The sequence below is a fragment of the Cricetulus griseus genome, chromosome 8 (genome assembly GCF_003668045.3).
Source record: "Cricetulus griseus strain 17A/GY chromosome 8, alternate assembly CriGri-PICRH-1.0, whole genome shotgun sequence".
Taxonomy (NCBI): Eukaryota; Metazoa; Chordata; class Mammalia; order Rodentia; family Cricetidae; genus Cricetulus; species Cricetulus griseus.
In genome coordinates, this window is record NC_048601.1 from 93,348,672 (window position 1) to 93,372,931 (window position 24,260).

At 44.6% G+C, this 24,260-nt stretch overlaps 1 protein-coding gene, 1 long non-coding RNA gene and 1 other non-coding gene across 3 annotated transcripts; all 3 read left to right on the top strand.

The window, feature by feature from the left end:
- Positions 1-95: 95 nt before the first annotated feature.
- Positions 96-16,903, top strand: LOC103161851. Its single transcript, XR_004770994.1, has 3 exons — positions 96-312; positions 4,368-4,513; positions 15,515-16,903. It is a non-coding gene; the product is annotated as an uncharacterized LOC103161851 (long non-coding RNA).
- On the top strand, positions 10,689-11,137 carry LOC107980368 (40S ribosomal protein S15a-like). Its single transcript, XM_035448578.1, has one exon. It carries the CDS (start codon positions 10,730-10,732, stop codon positions 11,120-11,122), a length of 393 nt encoding a protein of 130 aa, XP_035304469.1. The 5' UTR covers positions 10,689-10,729; the 3' UTR covers positions 11,123-11,137.
- Positions 14,021-14,125, top strand: LOC113836990. The gene has a single exon (XR_003487529.1). It is a non-coding gene; the product is annotated as a U6 spliceosomal RNA (small nuclear RNA).
- Positions 16,904-24,260: the final 7,357 nt, after the last annotated feature.

Sequence of the window (24,260 nt, forward strand, 5' to 3'; positions counted from 1 at the left end):
TACCTGACTTCCGCTACGGGTGGGACTTCCGGGCGAGCGCCTCTGTGAGAGCCGACAGTCGGGGTGGGAGCGCGGTGCCCTCTGTTGGTCGGAGGGCGGTAGTCACAGGCTGTCTCAGTGCAAAACTGAAGCCCGGCGGGCAGAGGCAGGCGCGCCTTGGAGTTCGAGGTCTACAGAGCGCGCTCCAGGACAGCCAGGGATGCACAGAGAAACCCTGTCTTGAAAAAAAATTAGAAAGAAAAAAGAAAGGAAAAGGGAAACTGAAGCCCCAGCACTTTGTTTTTGGAGTGCGCAGTGGAATTCATCCTAGCTGTAAGTTCTTCCACGCACGCTTGCATTTCTATGCATGCATGTGTACCTAAGGGAAGGCAGTCAATACTATTTCTTTGTGTATCTGCGTATCCTTTTTCTTTCTCCTTTTGAGACGGTGTCTCAGTCTGTAACCCAGGGTGACCTTGAACTCCTGGGCTAAAGCAATCCCTAGCTGAGTCTCCAGCAACCACATGGGGACTCACAACCATCTATAATGAGGTCTGGTGCCCTCTTCTGGTGTGCAGGCATAAATGTAGACAGAACACTATACATAATAAAGAAATAAATCCCCCCCAAAAGAAAGAAAGAAAGAAAGAAAGAAAGAAAGAAAGGAAGGAAGGAAGGAAGGAAGGAAGGAAGGAAGGAAGAAAGAAAGGGAGAGAGCCAGGGAGCACTGGAGTTGTCTTTCCTTCTGCTGCCTGGGCATTTGCCATGTGAACAGTCTATAACACACGATCTTGTTAGCATCATCTGAACCACTCTTCCTGGCCTTTCCGGCCATGTTGGATAGAGACCCAAGATAAGTCTGTCTTTCTATAACTTGCTTCTGTCGCTGTTACAGAGACACAAAAGTAAGGACTGCAGATGGAGGGTCTGTCTGAAGGACGGCTGTCCTGGTTAGTTTTGTGTCACCTTGACACAAGCTAGAGTCATCTGAAAAGAGGAAACATCAGTTGGGAATATGTCTCCATAAGATCCAGCTCTAGCAGAGCATGGTGGCACAGGCCTTTAATCTCAGCGCTCGGGAGGCAGAGGCAGGAGGATCGATCTCTGTGAGTTTGAGCTAGCCTGGTCTACAAAGAGAATTCCAGGACAGTCAGGCTACATAGAAAAAAAAACCCTGTCTTGTAACTCCTCCACCCCTCACAAAAGATAACAGCTCTAGGGCATTTTCTTAATCAGTGGCTGATAGGTGGGGGCAGCCCTTTGTAGGTGGTGCCATCCCCGGGCTGGTCCTGGGGTTCTATAAGAAAGCAGACTGAACAAGCCAGTAAGCAGCACCCTCCATGGCCTCTGAATCAGCTCCTGCCTCCAGGTTCCAGCACTGCTTGAGTGCTGTCCTGACCATCGTCAGTGAAGGGCTCCAATGTGGAAGTGTAAACCAAATAAACCCTTTCCTCCCCAACTTGCTTTTGGTCACAGTGTTTCATCACAGTAATAATAGCCCCAACTAAGTAAGACAAGGGGCATGGGGCCCTTGTCTGAAGAAATTAGGTGGAGGACGTGTCCACAGGAGTTAGATGGAAGAGGATACAGGATCTGTTTGGAGAAGTTAGATGGAGGACATTCCTGCGATGAGGCCTACATCGATGGCTGCTCTGGTTCACCCAATGTGAATTTATTGGATTTTATTCAATGTCCTTACGTCATGAGGCATCACTTTAACATTTCTCTGTCTAACCTTATGGGGTCTAGATAGCTATGTGGTGCGTCCTTGGTTTGTTAGGGGATGGAAGGCTTGTTTGGAGGAGGAGGGAGGGAGAGTGCATCTTGAGGAGGAGGCTGGAACATTCTTCTGGAAAAGTTGGATGCCAGCCAGTTTTCCAAATGTGTTGAGAGGATTTTCACAGACAATGTGTTGGTGTAGATGTGGTTAGCTCTGTGTCAGGAAACAGTGAGGAGGATCACTTTGCTGGAGTGGAGGAGGCAAGCACTGGGTAGGAAGGAGGCCTCCCTAGGCCACTCCCCTATTTCGGATCTTTAGTAGCTCCGTCTTTAGTCTACAGAATCAAGTAAAAAGTAGGATTGGAGTGAAAGATGAGTTTCTCTCCGCCTTGAAGCCCCAGCCCGTGTTAAGCAGGGCATGACCAACCTCTGGCTTGCCAAGCTTTAGTCTCCCAGCTTTCTCCAGGTAGTTAGTGCCTCACCCCATGCGCCCACGTGTGAGAGGTGCCACCAGCAGGAACTGTGATTATTTGTGACAACTGTAATGTGTTGTCTCCATGCCACAGTCTGCAGAGAGGAAAGCTCAGGTTTGGTCTTGCTTTGCCTTTTCAGTGCAGCCCTCTTCACTCCTGGAACACAAGAACTGTTCAGACATGTGCTGAGTGAATGAATAAGGCAAGGAAAAAGAAAGATGGAGGGGAAGAAAAGGAAGTGTACTGGCCAGTTTTATGTCAACTAGACACAAGGCAGAGTCATCAGAGAGGAGGGAGCCTCAATTGAGAAATACCTCCAGATCTGGCTGAAAGGCATTTTCTTAATTAGTGATTGATGTGGGAGGGCCCAGCCCATTGTGGGTGGTGCCACCCCTGTGCTGGTGGTCCTGGGTTCTGTAAGAAAGCAGGCTGAGCAAGCCATGAGGAGCAAGCCAGTAAGCAGCACTCCTCCATGGCCTCCGCATCAGCTCCTGCCTCCAGGGTCCTGCTCTACATGAGTTCCTTCCCACAACTTTTGATGATATGGAACTATGAGAGAAATAACACAGCCACCCCACTGCATCCAACAATTTGCTTTTGGTCATGGTGTTTCATTACAGCAGTAGCGACCAGAACTAAGACAGAAAGGGAAGGAAGGATAAGGGAAGATGAAAGGGTCTTTCCATACTCTTCTGGGCTTTCTGGCAGTGTGGCTGGTGATGAGGTTTCAGAGGTCCTAACTTCTGTCTTTTCCTCTCAGAATTAATTGTGGAATGGCTCAACCGAAAGCCTAAAGGTTTAATTTTCCCTCATGAGCCATGGGTAGCTCTTGCCTGCATAGTGTGCTTACATTGCCCTTAAAGAGGGACATTGCTGGCCCTGTGGCAGAACTTTGGTGTTCTCACCAAGTTAGTCCACAGGGGACTGAGCTGTTGTTTATTAAGAGTTAGCTGCTCATCCTTTGACACACTCATCCATTCATCAGATGAGTAAGGAGTTGTCCTGGATCAGTGGCCTTGCTGACATCTCTCACATAGTGAATATGAGGAAAAACAGCCAGAGTTATATGTGCTAGTTTTCAGTAGCTTTAGTTTACAAGCCAACTGTTTATCACATTAGGACATGGATCCATAAATAAATTTGAAAGCGGTGATACATCTGGGTCTTCAAAGACCTCAACTTGAGTCAGTGACTTGTAAATATATTTGTTTGTGTCACTGATCCCTTTATTATTAATGCTGTGGCTTCCGTTGTAGTTATCAATCTCACCCAATTACCAAGGTCCTTGAGAAACCTTTGTTCCCAGTGCAGTCCCCAAGGACTGGTCCTTACCCGTCTGGGCAGCACAAGGTTGCCTCTGATTCTGTAGGTTTTCAGATGCAGAGCCCTTTCCTGTTAATGCTTTAATTTTTCCTTTACTTTCCCTCTATTTTCTCTATGTTTTTATGTTACCAAGCACATAGCTTCCTAAACTGTGGGCCACAAGTCTATATAGATTACATAGCCAAACATAGGAGTTGAGAAACATTTGGCAGCTGTAAAAGGTTTCTGAATGTGTAACAACCAAACACAAATTTAAAACTAAGTGCTTCCTGAAGCCAGGGTTTCTTGCAGCATTTACCTGTATTCTGTTTTGTTTTGTGAGACAGGGTCTTACTGTGTAGTCCTGGCTGGTCTGGACCATGCTATGTAGACTAAGCTAGACTTCAACTTATAGAGATCTTCCTGACTCTGCCTCCTGAGTATTAGGATTGATTACAGGGATGAGCCATCACACCACACCACACCACACACCACACCACACCACACCACACCACACCACACCACACCATACCACACCACTTATAGCCCTGCTTCTGAACATGTAACAGACACACTTTGCATTACACATGCCACCATGCCACAAAATACCAATAAACAATGGAACACACGTTATGAATTATAGTGTTTTTACTGCCCATGAAAAGTTTTCTGCTCTTAAAGAATTAACAGTCTAACTACAGAAAAAGAGTACTTAATGTTTTCCTGTCACCCTCCACATGTAAGAATCAAAGGTGCATATATATATATATATATATATATATATATATATATATATAGTCTTTGAATTGTGCTAGAATGTTTGGTTTTAAAAATTGCTGTTCGATGAGGCTGGAGAGTTGGCTCAGTGGTTAAAAGCTCTTTCTGCCCATGCAGAGGACTCAAGTTGCCAAGGACCAGAGTTCAGTTCCCAGCACCCATGCTAGGTGGCTCACAAGCATCTGTAACTCCAGTTCCAGGGGTTCTGATACCAGCTTCTGGTCTCTGCTGACACCAGCATAACACAACACCTACGAATATATGTAAGTAAAAATAAAATAAATGCGTAAAATGGGAAAAGAAAGACAGACACTATACAGCAGTAAATAAAGAGTCAGAAAAAGATTTTAATTGCTGTTTTGAGTTGCTGTATTAGTCTCTGTCCTATTGCTGCTATAAAATACTCTAACAGAAGCAAATTGAGAGGAAGGGTTTATTTTGACTTAGAGTTCAAGGAAGAGACAGTTGCAGGAGTAGGAGGCTGGTCTTCCCACACCCTCAGGATGACGCACAGAGAGGTGGTGCTCAGTTTAGTGTCCTTTTTTTTTAATGTAATCCTGGACCACAGCCCTGGAGAATGTCACCACCCACATTTAGGTCCAGTCTTCCCACTTTAGTTAACTTTACCTAGATAGTCTCTAACAGACCTGCCTAAGGTGATTCTAGATCTTGTTAATTTGGCAGTATAAAACATCAAAGTTGACTGAGTTTCATAAAGTCATGCTAGAGGGCTGGAAGATGGCTCGGTGGTTAAGAGCATTTGTTCTTTCAGAGACCTGGGTTCAATTCCCAGTACCCACATAGTGGCTCACAAGTGTCTGTAACTCTAATCCCAAGGGATCTGAAGACTTCTTCTGACATTCAAGGGCATCAGTCACACACATGATGTATGTACACACACACACACACACACACACACACACACACACACACACAGAGGCAAAACACTCATTCATACATATGAAATAATAAACAAACCTAATATTAAAAGGTCACACAATAAATTTTAGCTTGGAATTAGGACAGAATTTCCAACACTTTCTGAACTAGCACTGAACATATTTCTGCTCTTTTCTATCCGTAAAGTCAGTGTGTATACAAAGTATTTTGATTGCATTTGCCCTCCATTACCTCCCTTCCCTCTCAGCTTTCTTAAACTAAGAAAGCTTAGTTTCTTTCTTTCCTTTTTTTTTTTTTTGATTTTATTTATTGTGTATACAACATTCTGCTTCCATGTATATCTGCACACCAGAAGAGGGCACCAGATCTCATAACGGATGGTTGTGAGCCACCATGTGGTTGCTGGGAATTGAACTCAGGACCTCTGGAAGAGCAGTCAGTGCTCTTAACCTCTGAGCCTTCTCTCCAGCCTGGACTCTTGTGCTTGTGGATCACCTTGTACCAACAATATTTAGCATATAAAGTACTGTGTAGAATTTAACTTCTCCATGTCAGTCTTAAAAATAGCAAATATTGGGGCTGGGGAGATGACTCACTTGGTAAAGTGTTTGCCACACAGGCATGGAGAACTAATGTGACCCTCCACAACCACATGGAAAACGTTGGCAGCAGCAGGATGTGCTGTAATCAATCCCAGCACTGGTGAGACAGAGCTCTACAGCTAGCCAGTATGGCCAAATGAAGTGAGTTCCGTGTTTAGTAATAATTCACTCAAAATTTAAATCAGAAAAAAAACAGTAGATTAAAAAAGAAGAAGGAAGAAGAATAATTAGGAAGAAGAAGAAGAAAAAAGGGAAGAAATGAACTTGGGAGGGGGACATGTGATGGGGCCTGGGAGGAACTGGATGGAAGGAGTAGGGCTGGATAAGGTCAAAAAACATTGTACACCTGTATTAAATTTTCAAAGAATAAATAATTAAAATTAAAGCATTAAAACAACAAAAATAAGATGGCGAGGTTTCAATGAAACTGTTCAGGAGGTAAGACCCTTACTGCTAAGTCTGCTCACCTAGGTTTTCTGTATCTGGGATCCACAGGTAGAAGGAGAGACTAATCCTTCCAGGTGTCCTCTGACCTCCATACGAACACCATGGCACATACATGTACCCTCTCCACAAATAAATAAATGCTAAGAAATTTGTAAAAAGTAATAAGGTTGGGGCTGGAGAGATGGCTCAGTGGTTAAGAACTCAGGCTGCTCTTCTTGAAGACTTTGTTTGATTCCAGCACCCACATGATGGCTCAAACTGGCTATAACTCCATTCCCAGGGGATTCAGTGCCCCCATTTGGCCTCCACAGGCACTGCACAGACAAACATACATGCAGACAAAACACACACATCAAATACAAATAAAGGAAAAAAGTTTTAAAAAAGTGGAAGCAATTGAGGAAGGCTTTGTGACATTGATTTCTAGCCTACACAGGGACACACACACACACACACACACACACACACGCACGCACGCACGCACGCACGCACGCACGCACGCACAAGCACACAAGCTAGCATAGACACACAAGAATAGTAAAAGCATATTGTGTGTTTCCCATGAACCAAGCACCATCCCAACTATGTGTGTGTGTGTGTGTGTGTGTGTGTGTGTGTGTGTGTGTGTGTGTGAATTTGACACAAGTAAAGTTATCTGAGAAGAAAGAATCTCAGTTTAGGACTTGCCTCCATCACATTGGCCTGTAGGTAAGTCTGTGTGGGCATTTTCTTGATTGCTATGGGAACACCCAGCCCACTATGGGCAGCACCGTCTCTGGGTAGATGGTTCTGAGTTCTGTAAGAAACCCTGTCTCTAAAAAAAAAAAAAGAAAGAAAGAAAGGAAGGAAGGAAGGAAGGAAGGAAGGAAGGAAGGAAGGGAGAGGGAAGGAGGGAGGGAGGGAGGGAAGGAGGGAGGGAGGAAGGAAGGAAGGAAGGAAGGAAGGAAGGAAGGAAGGAAGGAAGGAAGTGACCAAGCCGTGAGCATGAGGAGCAAGCCAGTAATCAGTGTTCCTCCATGGCTTCTGCTTTAGCTCTTGCCTTGAGTGCTTGTCCTGAATTCCCTTCATGATGGACGATAAACTAAAAACAAAACCTTTCATCCCCAAATTACTTTTGGTTAGTGTTTAACATAGCAATAGAAAGCTAATTAGGACACAAACTATGGGCTCAGATTTTAACCCTTACAGTCCTGGAGGAAAAGTCTTCAGCACTTTTGGTCCTAGGGGGCCACCTACTGGTGGCCTTTAGAAGTCCATCGTGGAAAACAAGGTCTTTCACTATGTTAGAATTTTTTCCCTCCCTCCTCTCCTCCCCTCCCTCCCTCTCCTCCCTCCCTCTTCCTATCATCCATCCTTTCCTTTTTTCGTTCTTTCTTTTTCTTTTTTATGTATTCTTGGTGTCTTTCACATCATGAATCCCAATCCCACTCATCTCCCATCCCCTTGCACCTGCCCTCTGCCTCTGCAACCTCCTCCCCCAAATTAAAACAAGTAAGATTTAAGATGAAAAGGGGGGGAGGGAAGAAAGGGAAAGTCTCCTCATGGAAGTTGCACTGTGAGTCACGCAGTAAAGTCCTTTATCTTACAGGCATCGTTACGTGCAGGCAGGTGTTCATTGCCAAGAATCATTGGTTTGGTTCAAGGCCCCTGGTCTCTGCGATACTATCAACACTGGGCCCTCACTGGGATTCTGCCCAGTGTCATGGAGATCCTGTAGTCCTGGGTCCACAGGACTCCACCCCCCCTCCATGCTCTAACAGATCACAGATGTGGCAGATGGTGGAGTGGGCCAACACTTAACCCTGGTTGTGGGCCTGGGTAGCTGCAGGGTTGTTCAGCCTGCCGGCTTCACCACTAGGGAGTGGGTGTGTAACACAAATAATAGAAACCCAGAGATAGATATTGGGGTTCAAGCTTCAAGTTGAAGATCAGAAAAAGCAAATCAGATGGCCAACTGCAACCCTAGACTGCTGCCTCTCCTCAGTGAGTTTGGAGAATAAATCTCCACATGAGACCCTTAGGTTTTTCCTTTTATACCCCTCTAGTGCTGGGATAAAAGGCGTGTGATCCCAAGTGCTGAGATCACCTTTGTGTGTGAGCTGTTTCTCTTTAGGACTGAATCAATTTCATGTAGCTTAATGTGGCCTTGAACTAACAGAGATCTATCTGCCTGTCTTCTGAGTCCTGGGATTAAAGGTGTGTGCCACCACACCTAGCTCTATGGCTAGCTAGTATGGCTGCTGGGATTAAAGGTGTGTATCACCATTGCTTGATGTTTATGGCTTGTGGCTGGCTTTGCTTTCCGAACCCTCAGGCAAACTTTAATAAGCCATAAATAATATATCACCACAAGGGTGAGTTCTCCAGCATTGCCCTGGCTAGTTTACCCCTTGCAGGGATGAGCAAAGGGTGGGGCCAGTTCCACCACACCTGTCCCCTAGGGCCAGTTCTACTGTGTTGCCCAGTCGAGGACTCCACCATTCTTCAATGAGTAGTCCCCCAAACAACTCATTCCATTAGATTGTATATTTAATAGTGGAGTTATAGATCTGCAACACTGGAGCTTCACAGAGCAGTTGGTTATCCTACCAGAAATTTCCAGCCCATTTAACCTATGTCTGGCATACAAAGCCCCAGACAGAAACTATCTATGGGTGGACTTTTATAATTTATACACAGATTCAAGGCCTACTGTACTTTTTGCCTTTTTCATAATGTCACCAAGAAAGGCAGAGTGAGTCATGATGGCCTTCTGACATCAAATTCTGTGTTGAAATGCTTTCACAAGACTCTTTTTACACATCCCAGGCACTTAAAAGTTTCCGCATCTTATCCAATCTGGTCATACGACCTCCAAAATGAGACAAGCAAGAGGCTCCCTCAGCTGAGGACACAGAATTGTCCCAGGAGCCTAGGAAGCCATGAAGCCTTTGGCCAACTAGCATCAGGAACAGCAGCCAAGCATCAGTTCTGCTCATGTTAGAAAGCTGTTCTTATCAGGCTGACTGTGGCATTTGAAGGGACACACAGCTATCCCCCTGTCTCTGCAGCGAGCAGACGTCAGGACACGCAGGAATTCCAACATGTACAGAGCTCAGGGCCCTCGGCTGCTGTGATGCAGGGTTTGCATTTACCTGCACATAGTCTGCCATACGCTTTAAGTTGCTGCTAGATTGCTAATACCACAGTACACAGTGTAGATCCATGTTGGACTGTATTGTCAGGAGAGTGGTGGTAATTATACAGGTGCATGTGTTAAAACTAACACAGCTGTTATCCTAGTGACACACACCTGTAATGCTAGAATTTGGGGGACAGATGCAGGAGCATTACCACGAGTTCAAGGCTGACCTGGGTAACATAGTGAAACTTTGTTTTGAAGACCCTAACATTTCATATAACTGTTGTAAAAAGTGTTGAGGCTGGAGAGAGGGCTCAGTGGTTGGAGCACGTGCTGCTCTTGCAGAGGGTCCCAGGTGGGGATCCCAGCACCCACATGGTGGCTTGAAGTCATTTGGAACCTCAGTTTCAGTCAATCTGATGCCCTCTTCTGACTTCACAGTCACTCATACACAAAATAAAAATAAGCAAATAATTTTTAAAATGCCATTTTGACTAAATGGAACTTAAAAACTTTTCAAAGGTACAGATAGAATTGGTAAAATGATAAAAATTTAAAAAATAGCAACTATGATCAAAGGTTAGCATGTATGTCTATGGGCTTGATATGGTGGCACACGCCTTTAGTCCCAGCACTCTGCGGGCTGAATCTCTTGAGCTTGAGGCTAATGTGGCCTACTTAGAGAGTTTCAAGCCAGGCAGAGCTACAAAGTAAGACTCTGTCTTAAAAAATGTGCCTATGTCAAAACAACCCTGTACAATAAAGGAACTTCCAGAGGCATCACCATCCCTGACTTCAAGCTCTACTACAGAGCTATAGTCCTGAAAACAGCTTGGTATTGGCACAAAAATAGACAGGTAGACCAATGGAATAGAGTTGACAACCCTGATATTAACCCACACACCTACAAACACCTGATTTTTGACAAAGAAGCTAAAATTATACAATGGAAGAAAGAAAGCATCTTCAACAACTAGATGCTGGTGTGTAGAAGACTGCAGATAGATCCATATCTGTCACCCTGCACAAAACTTAAATCCAAATGGATCAAAGACCTCAACATAAATCCAGCTACACTGAACCTATTAGAAGAGAAGTTAGGAAGTACCCTCGAACAAATTGGTACAGGAAACAGCTTCCTGAACTTTACACCAGTAGCACAGATACTGAGATTGACAGTTAATAAATGGGACCCCCTGAAACTGAGAAGCTTTTGTAAGGCAAAGGACACAGTCAACAAGACAAAACAGCATCCCACAGAATGGGAAAAGATATTCACGAACCCCACATCTGACAGAGGGATGATTTTCAAAATACACGAAGAGCTCAAGAAGCTAGTCACCAAAACACCAACTAATCCAATTAAAAAGTGGGGCACACTCTTTCCGCCATCTTTCCGCACCGTCACCATGGTGCACATGAATGTCCTGGCCGATGCTCTGAAGAGCATCAACAATGCTGAGAAGAGAGGCAAATGCCAGGTCCTCATCAGGCCCTGCTCCAAAGTCATCAGTGGGTTCCTAACTGTGATGATGAAGCATGGTTACATTGGTGAATTTGAAATCATTGATGACCACAGAGCTGGGAAAATTGTGGTGAACCTCACAGGCAGGGTGAACAAGTGTGGAGTGATCAGCCCTAGATTTAATGTGCAGCTCAAAGACCTAGAAAAGTGGCAGAACAATCTGCTCCGGTCCAGTCAGTTTGGCTTCATTGTACTGACAACCTCGGCTGCCATCATGGACCATGAAGAAGCAAGACAAAAACACACAGGAGGGAAAATCCTGGGATTCTTTTTCTAGAGATGTAAAACATAAATAAAAAGCCTCCATAGACAAAAAAAAAAGTGGGGTACAGAACTAAACAGAGAATTCTCAATAGAGGAATCTAAAATGGCTGAAAGACACTAAAGAAAGTGCTCAACATCCTTAGTCATCAGGGAAATGCAAATCAAAGCAACTCTGAGATACCATCTTACTCCTGTCAGAATGACTAAAATAAAAAACACCAATGACAGTTTATACTGGAGAGGATGTGGAGAAAGAGGAACACTTCTCCACTGCTGGTGCGAGTGCCAACTTGTAGAGCCACTTTGGAAATCAGTATGGAGGTTCCTCAGGAAAATAGGAATCAGTCTACCACAAGATCCAGCAATTCCACTCCTAGGCATATACCCAAAAGATGCATGTTCATATAACAAGGACATATGTTCAACCATGTTCACAGCAGCACTATTTGTAATAGCCAGAACCTGGAAGCAACCTAGATGCCCCTCAACTGAAGAATGGATAAAGAAAATGTGGTACATTTACACAATGGAGTACTAATCAGCAGAAAAAAAATGGAATCTTGAAATTTGCAGGCAAATGGATGGAAATAGAAGAAACCATCCTGAGTGAGGTAACCCAGTCACAAAAAGACAAAAATGGTATGTACTCTCTGATCATTTAAAAACAAGATATCCTGAATATATGGGTATCTCTGTAACTGAGGTATCATAAAATGAATTGGGTGAAGTTCCTTCTGTTTTTATATCATGGAATAATTTGAGGATTATCATTTTCAAGTCTTCTTTGAAAGTCTTGTAAAACAGTGGTAAAACAATGTTTTCCTCAGCTTTTTTTGGTTGGGAGGATTATAAAGATTTTTTTGTTTCACTAGTTGTTATCAGTCTCTATTCAAATTGTTTATCTGATGTCAATTGTACTTTTATAAGTGGCACCTACCAAGAAAAAATTATGTATATTTATTATGTATGTATTCTGCTTCCATGTATATCTGCACACCAGAAGAGGGCACCAGATCTCATAACGGATGGTTGTGAGCCACCATGTGGTTGCTGGGAATTGAACTCAGGACCTCTGGAAGAGCAGTCAGTGCTCTTAACCTCTGAGCCATCTCTCCAGCCCCGAATTAAATGGTTTTTAAAGTAAAAAAAAAAATGGTATGTACTCACTCATATATGGATTTTAGACCTAGAGCAAAGAAGTACCAGCCTACAATCCACACCTTCAGAGAAGCTAGGAAACAAGGATGACCTCATAGAAGAGGAAAGGGACAAGAAAAAAAAAAAGAAAAAAAATGTGCCTATGTATAAATTCTTCAGAATGGAAGTAATTTTAATGATAAATGTGTTTTGTGTATTTATTTTTTGCAGTGCTGGCATTCAGTGCAGACATCATTGTGCTTGTTAGGCAAACACTGTACTTCTGAGCTATTTGCCTAGTTCCCAGAGGTGGTTTTATTCTTCTATATATATCTGCATGCTTGTGAGTGTAAGTACATAATTTTATTAAATAACATTGTGCGCTGGTCTTTACAGTGGAGAGCAGTCCCTGGTCTCTAATCAGTTGGTTCCTCCTGGTAACTCCAGTAACCTTAAGCAGCATGCATTACACCTCACTCTTGGTTCCAACAGTTGGAAGTGTTGCCTTTGACCTCTGCTTTGTCAGGTAGAGCATTTGTGTCTCTCTTCATGGCTTCACTCTGCTCTCTTCTTAATTCTCCCGTCATCACAACATGGCCATCTTGTTTTCAGCAACAACACGAGCATTCCTTGTGGGGCCATGATGAAATCTACTATCTACTTTATAAGTTGGCTCTAAAATTAAAAATCAGCGGTGACATTATTGTGACTTTAATATTATTCTTTCTTCTTCTAGAAAGACAGATTGGTTATTTCCTTATTTCTCCTGCTAAAGGCAACTAAAACCACTGCCTAGGAAATATAAAACAATCATAGGGTAATCTGGATGGCAGTGTGAAGAAGAGAGATCCAGCAGAGATGCTGGAGCCCAAGGGTACCATGGGCTGAGTTTCCTGGGTTTTCTTTTTGCCTGTGTATTTCAGAGTTGGAACAAAAGAAGGTAGAAACCCAGAAATACCAGTCTGCACAGACAAAAAGAGTTGCCTTCTCTAGCCAAAGATCCAGGAAAGGGGACACCTCCAAAGCAGAAAACTTTTTGTTTTTAATTAAAAATTTTATTTTTGAGACAAGGTCTCACTTTGAAGCACTGGCTTATCCTGGAACTCACTATATAAACCGAGCTGTCCTTGAACTCACAGAGATCTGCCTGCCTCTGCCTCTTGAGTGCTGCTGGGATTAAAGGCGTGCGCCATCATGTCCAGCACTGCAGTGAGCTTTTTGAAGAAGACTGCTCCACTCAAGACAAGCTCCACAGGAAAACCAACTCCTCAGTATCAGTGAAGACTAGAGGAGGGCACATCCACCCTGTGAGGCCACCCGGAGCTGCCCAGTGTCTGTGCTGCATAGTGCCAGAGGAGACCATGTAGAAAGCCTGGACAGCACACCTTTCTGGCAGAGATGTTAAAATGGCCAACAAAAATTTTGATACAGCTATGATAAAAATGCCTCAACTAGTGAAATAAAAATCACAGAAAATAAATTTAAAATACAAAGATGAACCAAGTGGGAGTTTCAGAGCTGAAAACATGAGATAATGAAAACAAAAAGCTCAGTGGGTGAGCTCATCTTCAGGGTGAAGGGGATAGAGGGAGAAGAAACGAACTGGAAAAGAGTGGTGGAGATGACAGAGAAGGACTGACAGAGAAAGTGGACAGGGGCTGGGAAAGACAGCTTCAGGAAACATGAGATCTGATGATTGCATCCCTGGAGCTCCAAAGGAGACAGGAAGAGAGCAAACAACCACGAGCAAAGCTACTGTAAGAAACAGACACAAGCGCTCCTTTAGCCCCACATATACTAAAACTGGAATGACACAGAGAAGATTAGCATGGCCCTGGGCAAAGATAACATGCAAATTCATGTAGCATTCCATATTTTTAAGGAAAAAAGAAGTCACCAGACTTGGCCACAGGCATGTTTACCCTTTGAGATATTTGTACAGCCCCAATAGAGGAATTCTAAAACACCTTCAGGTAGCCCCAGGAAGGCAAGGAAAAAACAGATGCAAACATAGCAAACAAAACAAAAAATTTAATGGCAGGCATGGGAACACTTGTACTGATAGTTACACTAAATACTGTCAAGGACAGACATTAACATAGGAGATTCAAAGAACATGAACCAGCCACACGTGCTTGGAGGAATTCAGGGCAGCTATCAGACATGGGTAGCTTGAAAGAAAAAGTTTGCAAAGCTATGTCTGATGTAACATTAAAGGAAAACATGCATGGTTAATTTCCAAAAAAAGTAGGTTTCAGAGCAAAGAAGTCAGAGAGGAACATTACATAGTAATATTATTGAAACATTATCAGAATCAGAGGAATATTATATAGTGATATTATAGAAACACTATCAGAAGCAGGGAGGAACATTCTATAGTAATATTACAGAAACAGAAACCTGGCAACTCTAATCATGTACACCGTTGTATAACTGCTATGCATTGAAACATTTCTTCCTGGAGAGAGGAGGGGCTCATAACACTAAGAAAGCTCAAAAAAGTTTTAAGAACCCAGGAGAACATATGGGTGGGAGTGCTTAGCTCTGCTCTTATGATGGCTGGGGTCTTTGTCTCTTATCCAAAGAACTGAATGAAGGCTTACACAGATTTGCAAAAGTAGCCAAGAAACCTTTCCAAAGGCAAGTGGTAGGAAGGGCAGATTATACTGCAAGAGAGCAGCGGGGGAGCATGACAGCGAAGGTACTCGAGGATGCTGGTGCGGTTTGAGGCCTCCTTCCTCTTCCTGGAAGAGAAGGAGGGCTTTTGGTTACTAGGAGTGTAGTGAGGGTGGTTCTGTTCTGATTGATAGATTAGTTAATACTCATATTTCTACTGCTTGTATCCCTTTCCATAATGCATTTGATTTTAATCATAAGCACACTCAGTTATGCACAGAAATAAGGTCATAAATAGGGAATGCTCCTTAAAAGTTCACTCAAGGACACGTACCTAAAACCAGCTCAGACCAGATTGGCCTGTATATGTTGAGAACACATTTGAATAGAAAGTGTCCAAGTTTGATGGTTGTCAGAGAGGAGAAACTTACTTATTGTCCAGGGTGGTGTGTGTATGTAGCCCATGCTGTTGGGAGTCTGAGGTTGCTAACGATTCCTAGGTGCGTAAGTGGGAGAGAGGTACACTTGACCAGCACATTGGGTTACAAGAGCTAGGCCTCCAAGTGGATTATTAGAAGAGGGGTGTGCACAGCCCAATCTGATTGGAGCTCCAGTTACTAAGAAGGTATTCTTCATGATTTCTACCTCACAGCCATCCTCAAGAACAAGCACAAAGCCTGATTGCAATGTATGTGACTTTGGCACAATGTTGTGTGAGAAGCCGGAGCTCAATCATTTCCATCTGTATACAGCCATAGCCTGGGCGACATCAACCTGGGCTGGATCTGGAGAGCACCACCGTGAGTGAGACCCGCAGAGAGGGCTGCAGAGTGCCCTGCCAAGAGTGTAGGGCTCACAGACAGTGGTGGCACACATCGTTAATCCCAGCACTCGGGAGGCAGAGGCAGGTGGATCTCTGAGTCCAACCAGCCTGGTCTACAGAGCAAGTTCCAGGATGGCAGCACAACACAGAGAAACCCTGTCTCCCCAAACAAACAAATGAACAAACAAACGAAAATGAGTGTAGGTCTCATGTGTGTCAGCTGGTGGCCAGGCTTCTTGGTCATCCACAATGGCGGGAACTGCTTTATGTCTAGCGTCTGCTTTGTTGCAGAGGATTGTACCCAGTGGCTTCCATGGTTGGTTTCTTTCTGGGCCAGTGTTGTGAGAGGCCTGGTGCTGTGAGTTATTTGGAAATGAAGAAGCAGGGTCTGGGCTGGTCTGTGCAGCTCCATCGGGAGGGTACTTGCCCAGCTGGTGTGAAGCCCAGGGTTCGCCTCTAGCATAAATCGGGCAGGGTGATGAATACCCATAATCCCAGCACTTGGGAGATACATGCAAGGTCAGGAGTTCAATGTCATTGTTGGCTACATAGAGAATTTGTGGTCAGCCTGGGCTACATGGGACACTATCTCAAAACAAACGACCAAAACTCAATTTTGGAGGCAATTGGGGAAAAAAAAAATCCCTCATATTGCAACTGCTTTGATTTTTGAATATTGACTAATGCCTTTTTGAAATAAAAAAAACTTGTTCCTCTAACCACCTCCCTTTCAAAAGAAAGAAAGAAAGAAAACGAGAAGAAAAGAAAAGGAAGCAGAATCCACAGACACACTGCACTCTGGGAACACATATGTCTGTGTCTGTGACTTTAATACAACAAAGCTGGGGACATTAAGAACTGCATTAGGGCCTGGCATTGGTGGCGCATATCTTTAATCCCAGCACTCGGGAGGCAGAGGCAGGCAGATCTCTATGTGTTCGAGGCCATCCTGGTCTCCAGAGCGAGTGCCAGGATAGGCTCCAAAGCTACACAGAGAAACCCTGTCTCGAAAAACCAAAATAAAATAAAATAAAATAAAACAAAGAACTGCATTAGGACTGGTGAGAAGGCTCAGTGGATAGTGGTATCTACATCAACCCTGACCACCAAGTTTAAGCCCCAGGTCCCAAATGGAGGAAGCAGAAAAAACAATGTAGTCCTCTGACCTCCACAATGGACGGCTTATGAATGTACATACACACATAAATGTTTTATAATTTTATTTTTATTTTTATTTTTATTTTTTTTGAAACAGGGTTTCTCTGTGGCTTTTGGAGGCTGTCCTGGAGCTAGCTCTTGTAGACCAGGCTGGTCTTGAACTCACAGAGATCCGTCTGCCTCTGCCTCCCAAGTGCTGGGACTAAAGGCATGCGCCACCACCGCCCAGGGATAATCTTATTATTTATTTTTTTTTAAAGAAGTGCTTAGGAAGCTCTAGCGTGCCGTGCTTTGGGGTGAGCAGGCCAGGAGTCCACTTGAGGAGCCCCTCATTCCTGATTGCTAGACAAACTTGTTTATCATGCATTCTCCTTTTCCCACATAGAATATCCACTGCCCCGTGGTCTTTGGCTCTACAGATCTATAATGTTTGAAGCTGCAAAGAATCTACTACACAGTTCTATTTTTTTCTGAGAAAAAATTTTATTTTTTTCACATAGCCAAGACTGGTCTTGAACTTGATATGCAACCAAACTGGCCTTCAACTCCTGGTCCTTTGACTACCACCTCCCACATGCATAGCTGGGCCAGCGGAGGCCAGAAGAGGGCGTTGCAGCCTGTTGTGAGCCACTATGTGGGTGCTGGGAATCCAACCGAGATCTCCGACAGGGACAGTCAGTGCTCTATGCTGCTGAGCTATCTCTCTCTCCAGCTCCACATCAGGAGTGCTTTTAACTAGCTCTTCTGTATTAAACCTGAAGTCATTATGGTGAGCTGGGATGCTGGGATACCTCTCTCTCCACTGGCTTAGCTGTCTTCCTTGGAGTGAGAACACTGGACTTCTCCCAGAGGCCATTGTTTCTGATGGTTAATGTCCCCAAGCCCTGTGACATAAACCTGTCATGAGGAGTTGTCAGTTGGTTTACTGCAAGGCCTCTTTGAGCCATAGGTTAATATATTAATGAAGACGGTGGCTGCTACCCTCCATTAAATAATGACCATGAGTGACTGGAAGGAAAACATCCCCGTGTCTCTCGGCAGTATGCGAGATTGATGGGAGTGGATTGCCCTGCCAGGAGAGCGCAGAAATATGACAACCTTTTATCCCTCTGCAGCCTGGGTGAGGGTGTCTTCATTTCTATGTTATTATTTTACAAAACCTTTTATGATGATTCGGAGCTAAAACCACATTAAATCATATATTTAATTATATCAAAACAGGACCCCGAGATTCTGTCACTAATCTAGCTTAATCTTGACATCTCCTCCTCTAATATTTTACTTCTGTTCAGGTCATATTAGTCAACCGGGCATAGACAGCAGTATTTATTTATCTTACTAGTTTATTTTGGTAAAGTAGTAAATTATGGTAGAATTATAATAATTCCTCAGTTAATATGCAGCTCACAATCACATGCAGATGATATTTTGAAATATGGTCTCACTCCAATATTGGCATCAACACTTCTACAATTGCCTTTTCCACTTTTCCAGGACAGCCTAAGTGGTTTGGAATGTTTTAGATTTTTCCTAAATCGCTCTTTTTTTTGTTTTGTTTTGTTTTGAGACAGGGTTTCTCTGTGTAGCTCTGGCTGTTCTAGAATTTGTTCTATGGACTAGCCTGGCCTCGAACTCAGGGATCCTGCCTCTGGTTCCCAAGTGCTAGAATTAAAGGCATACTCCACCACTGCCTGGCTCAACTGTCCTTATTTAGAGTTCCACCTCTGGAATTATTTCCTCCATGTGCAGTTACAAACAGAGTGGGTGTGACAATGATGTTTCAAGATGGAGGAGCAGGTGTATGGCAAGTGGCTGGTCCCGCAGCGCAGCAGGCTCTGTGCTAAACAGATGTGTGGTCCTGTGCTCAGAATTACACATCTTAGGCGAGTGAGGAGCCCCCCTTTACCCTTTATCCTTGCTTCCCCAGTCTACCTTTCTGGTTGAGCGCCCCTGGAATCCAGGGCTCCCTTCAGGGCTGCCTGCTTCTCTGCTGGTAGAGCCGGCACACTGGCTCTGTACGGATCCTCCACGTACTCCTCACAAGGCCAGATTCATTAGCTTCTCAGCTGTTTCGAGGTCTAGCCCTATACTTCCCTTCACCACTTGAGAAATCCACTGCAGCCTCAGGGATTTCACAGCCATGCCCGTAGGAACATCACGGTTGGGTTCACATCCTGAAATGACTGTAAAACCAGCGCAGTTGGGTCTGTGCTTCGTCTAGCTTCCAGCTCTGCCTGTGTGCAAGTCCCCATAGAAAACGTAAACGCCCTGAGGATGCTGGATTCAAGGCTGCAACATCAAAGGCCGAAAGGGGAGCAATTCTGTGAAATGGAGCTGTTTGACCCAGTGTGCTGGCGACAGCATGCAGGAGGAGGATGCAGGCTCAGGAAGTGCAGGTCTTCGTGGGAGCCATGGAGTTCAAATCTGCCAGCATCAGCTTCTGCCCAGGACTGTCTCTCACTGCCCCGGTGTTTAAGGATCCTCGTTTAGCTTTTTTGTTTGTTTGTTTGTTTGTTTTTGTTTTTGTTTGTTTGTTTTTGTTTTTTGTTTTTTTTATTTTTTTCATTCAGCTGTCTTTAATGGTAGTTCTGAGACAAATTATTTCGTTTTTCTTCTTATCTTTAATCATTAATTAAATGTCTTTTGAGACAAAGCCTGGCTGTCTGGGAATTTGTCATCTTGCCTCCTGAGTGTTGGGACTACATGTGTGCAACAAGTTTACTTCACTCTATTTTTGAGGATAGGGAGGCTGTTTTGATTTGTGTGTGTGTGTGTGTGTGAGTGTGTGTGTGTGAGTGTGTGTGTGTTTGTGTGTGAGTGTGTGTGTGAGAGAGTGTGTGTGTGTGAGTGTGTGTGTGTGTGAGTGTGTGTGTGTGTGAGAGAGAGTGTGTGTGTGTGAGTGTGAGTGTGTGTGACTGAGCGTGTGTGTGTGTGTGTGTGTGAGTGTGAGTGTGTGAGAGTGAGCGTGTGTGTGTGTGAGTGTGTGAGAGTGAGCGTGTGTGTGTGTGTGAGTGTGTGTGAGAGAGTGTGTGTGTGTGTGTGTGAGTGTGTGTGTGTGAGTGTGTGAGAGTGAGCGTGTGTGTGTGTGTGAGTGTGTGAGAGTGAGCGTGTGTGTGTGTGTGAGTGTGTGTGAGAGAGTGTGTGTGTGTGTGAGTGTGTGTGTGAGCGTGTGTGTATGTGTGACTGTGTGTGTGTGACTGAGCGTGTGTGTGTGTGTGTGTGTGTGTGTGAGTGTGTGTGACTGAGCGTGTGTGTGTGTGTGTGTGAGTGTGTGTGTGTGTGTGTGAGTGTGAGTGTGTGAGAGTGAGCGTGTGTGTGTGAGTGTGAGTGTGTGTGACTGAGCATGTGTGTGTGTGTGTGTGAGTGTGTGAGTGTGAGTGTGTGAGTGTGTGTGAGTGTGTGTGTGTGAGTGTGTGAGAGTGAGCGTGTCTGTGTGTGTGTGTGAGAGTGAGCGTGTGTGTGAGAGTGAGCGTGTGAGTGTGAGTGTGTGAGAGTGAGCGTGTGTGTGTGTGTGAGTGTGAGTGTGTGAGAGTGAGCGTGTGTGTGTGTGTGAGTGTGTGTGTGTGTGTGAGAGTGTGTGAGAGTGAGCGTGTGTGTGAGAGTGAGCGTGTGAGTGTGAGTGTGTGAGAGTGAGCGTGTGTGTGTGTGTGTGTGAGTGTGAGTGTGTGAGAGTGAGCGTGTGTGTGAGTGTGAGTGTGAGTGTGAGCGTGTGTGTGAGTGTGAGTGTGAGTGTGTGTGTGAGTGTGAGTGTGTGAGTGTGTGTGTGTGACTGAGCGTGTGTGTGTGTGTGTGTGTGAGAGTGAGCGTGTGTGTGAGTGTGTGTGTGTGTGTGTGTGAGCGTGTGTGTGTGTGAGTGTGTGTGTGAGTGTGAGTGTGTGTGTGTGTGTGTGACTGAGCGTGTGTGTGTGAGTGTGTGAGTGTGTGTGTGTGTGAGTGTGTGTGTGAGTGTGAGTGTGTGCTTGCTTATTATTTATTATCTGGGAATTTCATAATTCATATCATGTATTCTGACCATACTTACCTCTCACTTCCTCCTCTAACTCCTCCCCAAAGCCCTCTCTGCAACTTCACACCCTCTCTTTCTATTTTTATCTTCCCATAACCTGGTGTGCCCAGTTAGTGCTGCCCATCTGCTCTTGGGAGTGAGGCCAGCCACTGCAGTGTGATTGACCAACAAGAGACCACACCATGAGATAACTAACCCTCCCTCCCCTAGAAGTCACGAGCTACCCACATTTCCTCAGCCAGGGGTGGGGAAGGACTGATGAGTCCTTCCTCACTCTGTGCTGGAATGTTGGCTGGCCTAACGGCAGTGCAGGCACCACAGCTGCTGTGAGCCTTGGGTGCAGCAGTCTGCTCTCTCTCTGTCATGTCCCCCGAGACGGTTTACCTAGATCCCAACCTCCGCATGCTCTTCTGAGATGCTCCCTGAGCCTTGAGGAGGAGGCTTCCTCCCCTTAGTGATGACATAGGAAACAGGCGTCATTCTCATCATGTCCATCCACAGGAGGAGGTGCTGTCCTTGCTCTGACCTTGAGAGGGCTCTGCCTTTGTTTCCCGAGTTGCACTTCACTGGGTCTCGGGGTGGATTTTTTGGGATTGTTCTGTTGGGATGTGTTTTGTGTCTTGAATCTGTCAGTTTGTCTTTTTACCGAATCAGTAAGTTTCCTGACACTATTCCTTGAATATATATATGCATGTTGTTTTTTCTGGGACTCTGGTGATCCTAATGCTGTGTCTTTTGTCATTGCCTTACTGGTTCTGAAGATCTGCCCTTCGCAGTGCCTTGAGCCTCTTGGTCAGGTGTGGGTTCTAGTCCCCAAACCTCTTTTCTGCCATGAACGCCAAGCCTGTCTAGTAAGTTTCCTGTGTTCATTACTGAATTTTCAGTTTTTATGATGTTCATTCTTTCTCCTTCTTAATTGATACTCCTTTTCTTTACTGCAGTTTCTAGTTTTCCACGTTTCCAGGGAACTTTCAATTATTCACAGAAACTTTCTTATTGGTTTATTAACTTTTTAGTTCTTGGGATCAAACTCAGGGCCCGAGATGCACTAGACTCATACTTTACCACTGAACTGTGCCTCCAGTCTCTAAAGCATTTTTATTCATGGCCAGTTCAGTGTTCTGCCCAGGAAACCTGACCCCGATGGGTCTTGGCATTGACACTGTCTGATCCATATCTCCTCTTCAGGCTGTGATTCTCTTGGCTTTTGACATGACAGGTCATATTTTATGGCATCCAGGTCATTTTGACTACAGTATTAGAAAGCCGGGAGCTGGGAGGGGTTTGGTGCCTGTGGGCCATTCCCTGCCTCTGAACATAGAATGTAGAAGCACAGGAATGAGTGGCCTGGTCCTGGAGCCCAGACTAGCAGCTGTGGCCACGCACCTCCCGGGTCCTCCTGCATGACAGGGTTGAAGCAGGAGCTTCTTGCCCAGACCTGGTAGCACTGAGTTGCTTCCTGGTTCAGCCCTCCACAGAGACCAGGTCGCCTGTGCAGTAACTACTAAAAGTTATTATCACTCCCACTTGCCTTTTGAGAACAGGAAGGTGAAGTCTGAGGAAGAAGTTGCCTGTGAATTCAAGCCTTTCTGCTGTGAATGACCCCGAACCTTTCACAGGACGACTCTGTGAGTCTCACACTATTTATTTTTGCTAATGAGACAGAAACTGAAGATTGGAATTTTTACAGCATTGACATTATGGTTTCTAAGCCAACTCAACTATTGTCCAGGACCAAGGCTGTTCACTGCACCAGTCTGCTCTTTGGTACTATCAGATGCCTAACTGCACCAGTCTGCTCTTTGGTACTATCAGATGCCTAGGCCGAATTATCTGCACTTGAATTCCATTAGAATAGAATGTTTGTCCTTTCAGAACAAAGCTTGTCAATCTAATACTGAAAATTAGCCTGACTTATTCCCATGAGAACTGCAATATTTCTGGACAAATCCCTCAGAAGAGGAGTGGTGGTTTTTTGTTTTATTGTTTTTCTTTGAGGAATGATGCTTTTTTAAAAAAATATTATTTTATGTCCCAACTATAGAAATAGATACAGTGGCTATAAAAGACACCACCTCTCACTTAATGTTAAGTATTTATTTGCCTGCTTTTCACAACTACAATTTCTGATTAAATTCTATCACTCTACCCGCCAGGACTTCTATGACGATAAGTGCACAGACATTGTTAGAGCGAGGTACAGTTGAGGAGGGAGGTGTCAGGGAGTGCAAACACAAACACCTTTACCAAGATTGGCTATGGAATCTCTTACAAGGACCCTCAAGAACCCATGCATGTGCTCTCTCTCTCTCTCTCTCTCTCTCTCTCTCTCTCTCTCTCTCTCATCTGAAGGCTGATGGTGGAGGGTTTGAGATCTCAATCTTTAACTTCTTTTCTGTTTGTTTTGTTTGCAAGACAGGGTTCCTCTGTGTAGCCCTGGCTGTCCTGGAACTCACTCTGTGGAACAGGCTAGCTTTGAACTTAGAGATCTGCCTGCCTTTGCTTGTGCTGTGATCAATCTTTGACTCTTAAAACTAGCAAAGAGGAACTGGGAATATAGCTCAGATGGTGGAGTGCTTGCTTAGTATGTACACGCTCTGGGTTTATGATGATATACTTTCCCTCAAGCTGTTGGTCGGGGGGAGTTCCAGAAGACCCCAAATAATACAGCCTATTGCTATTGTTCTTGGTGATCCACCAGAACTTGGTGATTAGACTTTACTGATAGGGGTACACACTTTGATCACAGGCTCTGGAGAAATCAATTTGGTACTGATTTTATCTTTCTGGACAGTGTTCATAGGGCCAGAGGTTGTTATGCAGGCTTCAGGGAGGAAAAATCATTGACACTCTTACTTTCCTGTGAACCCTGTTAGCTACAGTGACAGCTAGCCGAAAATATGTTCGTAGATGCAATAGTAGCACAAACACACAGAAGTAACCAATTACCTTCTGATTGGATGTAAGGTTCACTCCGGAGGAGGAAAAGCATGCCTGATACTGTAGATTGGCTAAGAAGCTGTGGTAGGGGAGCTGACAACCCCTAGTGGTGAACGTACCACTATTATGCTGCTAAGTAGACAGTATCAAACTTCCTCTAAATCTGTATCTATCCATAGATTATCGCAGTTCTCAGACCTTATCAGAGGCTGATGGTGACTGATGCAGAAACTCACAACAGGTCTAACTGAAGAGGATAATAGTCTGTAGAGTGCTCACTCAGAAATGGGACATTTATATCACACCTCCTCCCCAGGGCTTAATGACCGTCTTGGAATAAAGAGCAGAAAGATTGTAAGAGGCAGAGGTCAGGAGGACCTGAGGTAAACAATGTCTTGTGAACATGACAGGACTTTTGCACATATGAGCTCACAGCAGATGTCGTTGCCTGCACAAGAGCCGCACAAGATT

What these genes read in the sequence shown, in the direction of transcription:
- LOC107980368 (XM_035448578.1), top strand. Translation starts at nt 10,730, where the DNA reads ATGGTGCACATGAATGTCCTGGCCGATGCTCTGAAGAGCATCAACAAT.